The following is an 8,310-nucleotide window of genomic DNA, read 5'->3' as shown; positions in this document are numbered from 1 at the left end:
AACAGCAGGTGTCGAGAGGAGTGATTGGGACTAGGTGAGGTTAGGTGGGAGAAACAGCAGGTGTCGAGAGGAGTGATTGGGACTAGGTGAGGTTAGGTGGGAGAAACAGCAGGTGTCTGGAGGAGTGATTGGGACGAGGTGAGGTTAGGTGGGAGAAACAGCAGGTGTCTGGAGGAGTGATTGGGACTAGGTGAGATTAGGTGGGAGAAACAGCAGGTGTCTAGAGGAGTGATTGGGACGAGGTGAGGTTAGGTGGGAGAAACAGCAGGTGTCTGGAGGAGTGATTGGGACTAGGTGAGGTTAGGTGGGAGAAACAGCAGGTGTCGAGAGGAGTGATTGGGACTAGGTGTGGTTAGGTGGGAGAAACAGCAGGTGTCGAGAGGAGTGATTGGGACTAGGTGAGGTTACGTGGTAGAAACAGCAGGTGCCTGGAGGAGTGATTGGGACTAGGTGAGGTTAGGTGGGAGAAACAGCAGGTGTCTAGAGGAGTGATTGGGACTAGGTGAGGTTAGGAGGGAGAAACAGCAGGTGTCTAGAGGGGTGATTGGGACTAGGTGAGGTTAGGTGGGAGAAACAGCAGGTGTCTAGAGGAGTGATTGGGACTAGGTGAGGTAAGGTGGGAGAAACAGCAGGTGTCGAGAGGAGTGATTGGGACTAGGTGAGGTTACGTGGTAGAAACAGCAGGTGCCTGGAGGAGTGATTGGGACTAGGTGAGGTTAGGTGGGAGAAACAGCAGGTGTCTAGAGGAGTGATTGGGACTAGGTGAGGTTAGGAGGGAGAAACAGCAGGTGTCTAGAGGGGTGATTGGGACTAGGTGAGGTTAGGTGGGAGAAACAGCAGGTGTCTGGAGGAGTGATTGGGACTAGGTGAGGTTAGGTGGGAGAAACAGCAGGTGTCTGGAGGAGTGATTGGGACTAGGTGAGGTTAGGTGGGAGAAACAGCAGGTGTCTGGAGGGGTGATTGGGACTAGGTGAGGTAAGGTGGGAGAAACAGCAGGTGTCTAGAGGAGTGATTGGGACTAGGTGAGGTTAGGTGGGAGAAACAGCAGGTGTCGAGAGGAGTGATTGGGACTAGGTGAGGTTAGGTGGGAGAAACAGCAGGTGTCTGGAGGAGTGATTGGGACTAGGTGAGGTAAGGTGGGAGAAACAGCAGGTGTCTGGAGGGGTGATTGGGACTAGGTGAGGTAAGGTGGGAGAAACAGCAGGTGTCTAGAGGGGTGATTGGGACTAGGTGAGGTAAGGTGGGAGAAACAGCAGGTGTCTAGAGGAGTGATTGGGACTAGGTGAGGTAAGGTGGGAGAAACAGCAGGTGTCTAGAGGGGTGATTGGGACTAGGTGAGGTTAGGTGGGAGAAACAGCAGGTGTCTGGAGGAGTGATTGGGACTAGGTGAGGTTAGGTGGGAGAAACAGCAGGTGTCTGGAGGGGTGATTGGGACTAGGTGAGGTTAGGTGGGAGAAACAGCAGGTGTCGAGAGGAGTGATTGGGACTAGGTGAGGTTAGGTGGGAGAAACAGCAGGTGTCTGGAGGGGTGATTGGGACTAGGTGAGGTTAGGTGGGAGAAACAGCAGGTGTCTGGAGGAGTGATTGGGACTAGGTGACGTTAGATGGGAGAAACAGCAGGTGTCTGGAGGAGTGATTGGGACTAGGTGAGGTTAGATGGGAGAAACAGCAGGTGTCTAGAGGGGTGATTGGGACTAGGTGAGGTTAGATGGGAGAAACAGCAGGTGTCTGGAGGAGTGATTGGGACTAGGTGAGGTTAGGTGGGAGAAACAGCAGGTGTCTGGAGGAGTGATTGGGACGAGATGACGTTAGATGGGAGAAACAGCAGGTGTCTGGAGGAGTGATTGGGACTAGGTGAGGTTAGGTGGGGGTCCTACCTACCTACTTATATTACCTCTTTACTCTCTCCAGGCAGGAAGATAGGTGGGGTGGTTGGAGACACATCCCAGGGTGCCAAGTCAGGTACTTCGCTTCGGGTGTGTGTGTGTGTGTGTGTGTGTGTGTGTGTGTGTGTGTGTGTGTGTGTGTGTGTGTGTGTGTGTGTGTGTGTGTGTGTGTGTGTGTGTGTGTGTGTGTGTGTGTGTGTGTGTGTGTGTGTGTGTGTGTGTGTGTGTGTGTGTGTGTGTGTGTGAGACACAGAGACAGAGAGAGTGAGCGAGAGAGAGGGAGGGAGACAGCCACAGAGAGAGAAAGAGGGAGGCACAGACACAGAGAGACAGAGAGGGAGAGAGAGAGGTCGAGAGAGAGACAGACACAGAGACAGAGAGGGATAGAGAGAGGTCGAGAGAGAGACAGACACAGAGAGACAGAGAGGGAGAGAGAGAGACAGACACAGAGAGACAGAGATGGAGAGAGGTAGAGAGAGGTAGAGAGAGACAGACACAGAGAGACAGAGATGGAGAGAGAGGTAGAGAGAGAGACAGACACAGAGAGACAGAGGGATAGAGAGGTAGAGAGAGGTGGAGAGAGACAGACACAGAGAGACAGAGAGGGAGAGAGAGGTAGAGATAGAGACAGACACATAGAGACAGAGAGGGAGAGAGAGAGGTAGAGAGAGAGACAGATACAGACACAGAGAGACAGAGGGAGAGAGAGAGGGAGAGAAAGAGACAGACACACAGAGACAGAGAAACAGGCAGAATGAGGTAAGGAACAGACCAGCTCGGCTTGGCCAGAGGGCTTGAAGGGGCTCTGATGGAATATTAAATATTACCCTGACTAACTCACACACAGATGTTCACAATTACGGCTCCAGAGAATTAATGAGAGCAATATGGCAAATCAAATAAAAGTTTATTCATAACGTACACAGATTACATCAGGTATAAACGGTGCCATGAATTGCATACTTGCAAGCTCCCTCAACAAGGCAAAGCAAATATCAATAATAATCAAAAGTAAGAAGGTAGTATGCATTGTAATAAAATGGGTATGTACACAATAGGATATACAGTATCAATAATGAATGTGCTATGTCAAGTATGAGTGTATTTACAATTTAAAGTGAATTGTGTCTCAGTAGATCAGTTGGACAAATAGTATAGAAATAGAACAGAAGTGTTGACTGTGTGTGTGTGTGTGCGCGCATGTGTGTGTGTGTGTGTGTGCGCGCATGTGTGTGTGTGTGTGTGTGTGTGGTGTTGTGTAACGTGTGGTGTGTGTGTGTGTGTGTGTGTGTAGTGTGGTGTGGTGTAATGTGTGTGTGTATGGGTGGTGTGGTGTGTGTGATGTGGTGTGTGTGGTGTGGTGTGTGTGTGGTGCGTGTGTGATGTGTGGTGCGTGGTGTGTGTGTGGTGTGTGTGTGTGTGTGTGGTGTGGTGTGTGTGTGTGGTGTGTGTGTGTGTGGTGTGTGTGTGTGTGTGTATGGGTGGTGTGGTGTGTGTGTATGGGTGGTGTGGTGTGTGTGGTGCATGTGTGATGTGTGGTGCGTGGTGTGTGTGTGGTGTGGTGTAGTGTGTGTGTGTGTGTTTGTGGTGTCTGTGGTGTCTGTGGTGTGGTGTGGTGTGTGTGTGTGGGGTTGTGTGTGTCTTTTTCATTAATTAGGCTATTTTCTCTTGAATCATATGGTCTATCTACTAGAAAATATGGAAACAGATATCAATACCGCATATCAATTTTTTTAAAGTAAGTTATTGAAGTATAAATGATAAAAGTTCTGATAGATTGAGATAGATTTTCTGTTAGCTTTGCAACCCTAGCCATGTATTAGTCACAATGCACACAACTTCCAGCCCCCCCCTCCCCCCCATTTAAGGTTGTCATCATCGAATAGTTGTATTTGATGGAGGTTGACCCTTCTTAAAGACTATCTCCCACCAAAACATTAGATTTAACAGCATATGTCTGATAAAATGTAACTCTACAGAGATGCTTGGGGCATGGAGTCCTCTGTGCACAGAAACATTTCCCAGACAATAAAGTCACGGTCAAGGAGCACATTCCTGTTGTGATTTATCTGAAGGAGTTAAGGCAGGGGGATTATCTGTACTCTAAGTAATAAATCATTGATGAAGGCCCCCTCGTTTGAAGCCAAATGAAGGATCTCTTAATTTATTTCAGTTTTTGAGAAATTCTTGAATGGGATCCAAAAGGGATTAGCGTCAGACTGTAAGGTAGCTTTAGTAGCAGAAGGTTCAGATGGCTTCTCTACTCACTGAGGTATGGGTTGAGGATGTGCTTCTGTCTGTGTCTCTGGTTGTCTGCCTCTGGCTCTATTTGTTGCTGACTTTGGCCTAGATTCAATCAGATGAAGTGTTAATTAACTGGCGATAGCCGACACCCGCATAGCTGATGTTTTTGTTATGTCGGAGGTGGAACTGCGTTGGAGCTGTCAAATCCGTTCTTTTGATCATTGTCACAAAGCCACACCCGTCCCACTCGGGTTAGAAGTTCACAATGAGAAAGTGTAGGCTATATAGAAATAATGACGTTCAAATCAAACATCATTCAACTAAATAATAAATATTTCTATCAGCCTAATCGAGATGTAGATTACATCTCACTTTCCAGTGTTTGTAAACAAGGACGGATGGGATTCCGTAAACAAGGACGGATGGGATTCCATAAACAAGGACGGATGGGATTCCATAAACAAGGACGGATGGGATTCCGTAAACAAGGACGGATGGGATTCCATAAACAAGGACGCATGGGATTCCGTAAACAAGGACGGATGGGATTCCATAAACAAGGACGGATGGGATTCCGTAAACAAGGATGGATGGGATTCTGTAAACAAGGATGGATGGGATTCCGTAAACAAGGATGGATGGGATTCCGTAAACAAGGATGGATGGGATTCCGTAAACAAGGATGGATGGGATTTTTCTTAAAAAATAGACCTCCACAACATCACAGCCAGCAACATATTCTTTATTGAAAAACAATACTCATATTTCTTGACAAACACACACACATGACAAATGCACACACACTTACACAAACACACACATACACACTTTCCAGACCACAATTTGTCTGCACTGGTCCCACAGGTTCTGTTGGGTTTTGGTCCATCTGATACGGGTCTGGGTCAGGGTCAGGTATAGGCCAAGTCTGGTGCAGGTCTGGGTCAGTACGGTGAGAACAGAACTGATGTATGTGCCGTACGGAAAGGTCCTGGGGCAGGATGTAACAAGGTCTGGGGAGGGCCTGAATCTGAAAGATGGCAGGGCCAGGTATAGGGGCAGGGCGTAAATGAAACGGGGACAGGGTTGCCATGGCAGCAGCAGCAGCAAGGGAGAGATGGCGCTGTAAGAGGCACGAGGCGAGAGGCTTCGCCACGTCCTGCTCCTTCCTCAGAGTGATCCCAACCTGGAAACCAAAAACAACATGATCAAAATCTTTCTACAACTGTTCTACAATGTGATCACCACCATACAGCTATCACACGTTCCACAATCAGTCCACAACAAAACCTCCAGTAAAGTACTGCCACGACTGCACGGCCAGGCACGACTCTAACACCATCATTACGTTTTCTGACAACACAACAGTGGTAGGCCTGATCACCGACAACGATGAGACAGCCTATAGGGAGGAGGTCAGAGACCTGTCAGTGTGGTGCCAGGACAACAACCTCTTCCTCAATGTGAGCAAGACAAAGGAGCCGATCGTGGACTATAGGAAAAGGAGGGCTGAACCGGCCCCCATTAACATCAATGGGGCTGAAGTGGAACGGGACGAGAGTTTAAAGTTCCTTGGTGTCCACATCACCAACAAACTATCATGGTCCAAACACACCAAGACAGTTGTGAAGAGGGCACGACAACACCTTTTCCCCCACAGGAGATTTCGCATGGGTCCACAGATCTTCAAAAAGTTCTACAGCTGCACCATCGAGAGCATCCTGACTGGTAGCATCACCACCTGGTATGGCAACTGCTCGGCATCTGACCATAAGGCGATTCAGAGGGTAGTGTGTACAGCCCAGTACATCACTGGGGCCAAGCTTCCTGACATCCAAGACCTGTTTACTCGGTGGTGTCAGAGGAAGGCCCAAAACCAAAAAATTGTCAAAGACTCCAGTCACCCAAGTCATAGACTGTTCTCTCTGCTATCGCACGGCAAGCGGTACCGGAGCGCCAAGTCTATGTCCAAAAGACTCCTTAACAGCTTCTACCCCCAAGCCATAAGACTGCTGAACAATTAATCAAATGGCCACCCGGACTATTTACATTAACCCCCTCCCTGTTTTTACATTGCTGCTAATCTCTGTTTATTATCTATGCATAGTCACTTTACAAATGACCTCATCTAACCTCTACCCCTGCACATTGACTCGATGCCGGTACCCCTGTATATAGCCCGTTATTGTTATGTAATTTTTTTGTGTTACTTTTTAATTTGATCTGATTTTTAAAACTTTTCTTTATTTAGTCAATATTTTCTTAACTCTATTTCTTGAACTGCATTGTTGGTTAAGGGCTAGTAAGTAAGGATTTCACAGTAAGGTACTGTTGTATTCGGTGCATGTGACAAATACAATACAATTTGATATGATTTCATAATACAATAATGAGGTACTCACTGACTGGTTGCGTTGGGGTGGTAGACCATACGGGCTGAACTTGGGCTTGGCTGGCTTCCCTGCTACTCGGTCTTTATGTCTTCTACTTTTGATGTGCTGAGGAGATGGGAGACAGAGACAGACACAGAGAGAGACCCAAACTTAAGGAAAGCTTTGACTATGTACAGACTCGGTGAGCATAGCCTTGCTATTGAGAAAGGCCGCCGTAGGCAGACCTGGCTCTCAAGAGAAGACCGGCTATGTGCACACTGCCCACAAAATGAGTGGTGGAAACTGAGCTGCACTTCCTAACCTCCTGGCAAATGTATGACCATAATAGAGACACATATTTCCATCCAGATTACACAGATCCACAAAGAATTTGAAAACAAAACCAATTTTGTAAAACTCCCATTTGTACACTAGTGTGCCATCACAACGTAAACATTTGTGACCTGTTGCCACAATAAAAGTACATTTATTTTCCCTTACGTACTTTAACTTTAACACTGTATATAGCCATAGTATGACATTTGAAATGTCTCTATTTCTTAGAAATTTTGTGAGGTGTAAATGTTTACTTTTAATGGGCTCCCAAGAGGCACGGTGCTGCTCCCAAGTGGGCTCCCAAGTGGTGCGGTGCTGCTCCCAAATGGGCTCCTAAGTGGCGCGGTGCTGCTCCCAAGTGGGCTCCTAAGTGGTGCGGTGCTGCTCCCAAATGGGCTCCTAAGTGGCGCGGCTGCTGCTCCCAAGTGGGCTCCCAAGTGGTGAGGTGCTGCTCCCAAGTGGGCTCCCAAGTGGTGAGGTGCTGCTCCCAAGTGGGCTCCCAAGTGGTGAGGTGCTGCTCCCAAGTGGGCTCCCAAGTGGTGAGGGTGTTGCTCCCAAGTGGGCTCCCAAGTGGCACGGTGCTGCCCCAAGTGGGCTCCCAAGTGTTGTGGTGCTGCTCCCAAGTGGGCTCCCAAGTGGTGCAGCGGTCTAAGACACTGCATCTCAGTACTGGAGCGTCTACAGACAACCTGGTTCAAAACCAGACTGTATCACAACCGACCGTGATTGGGAGTCCCATAGGGCGGAGCACAATTGGCCCAGCATCGTCCGAGCTTGGTCGGTGTAGGCCATCTTTGTAATAAGAATTTGTTCTTAACTGACTTGCGTAGTTAAATAAAGGATAAATAAATAACTTTTGACTGTTTATTTTCCTTTTGTTTATTATCTATTTCACTTGCTTTGGCAATGTAAAAACACGTTCCCATGTCAATAAACCCATTGAGAGAGAGAGAGAGAGAGAGAGAGAGAGAGAGAGAGAGAGAGAGAGAGAGAGAGAGAGAGAGAGAGAGAGAGAGAGAGAGAGAGAGAGAGAGAGAGAGAGAGAAGTATATTGTATACATTGTTGCTTTGGCACTATTGACACAATGTTTTTCAGGCCAATGAAGCAGCTTGGAACTTGAGAGAGAGAGAAAGAGATGATTTGTTTTGTGTTTCTTTGTATGCTGTTAAACTTAACCTGTATTTCACTCTCCTGTTTCAGTTGTGTCTCGCAGTTGCCATACACTATATAACTAACCTGTTTGAGTTGTGTCTCGGAGTTGACATACACTATATAACTAACCTGTTTGAGTTGTGTCTCGGAGTTGACATACACTATATAACTAACCTGTTCGAGTTGTGTCCTTGGAGTTGACATACACTGTATAACTTACCTGCTTGAGTTGTGTCTCGGAGTTGACATACACTATATAACTAACCTGTTTGAGTTGTGTCTCGGTTGACATACACTATATAACTAACCTGTTCGAGTTGTA

The 8,310-nt window shown here is 47.4% G+C and overlaps 1 protein-coding gene across 1 annotated transcript; it reads right to left on the bottom strand.

The window, feature by feature from the left end:
• Positions 1-5,109: 5,109 nt before the first annotated feature.
• LOC124029958 (zinc finger protein 385D-like) lies at positions 5,110-8,162 on the bottom strand (the record flags this gene model as incomplete). The annotated part of the gene is made up of 3 exons (XM_046341490.1): positions 5,110-5,313; positions 6,530-6,625; positions 8,073-8,162. Coding segments are annotated over 3 exons (390 nt in total), but the record flags the coding sequence as incomplete, so codon positions are not given.
• Positions 8,163-8,310: the final 148 nt, after the last annotated feature.

The sequence above is a fragment of the Oncorhynchus gorbuscha genome, unplaced genomic scaffold, assembly GCF_021184085.1.
Source record: "Oncorhynchus gorbuscha isolate QuinsamMale2020 ecotype Even-year unplaced genomic scaffold, OgorEven_v1.0 Un_scaffold_8402, whole genome shotgun sequence".
Classification (NCBI taxonomy): Eukaryota; Metazoa; Chordata; class Actinopteri; order Salmoniformes; family Salmonidae; genus Oncorhynchus; species Oncorhynchus gorbuscha.
Note: the sequence above shows the minus strand (reverse complement) of the source record. Positions and strands in the feature narration are given on the sequence as shown.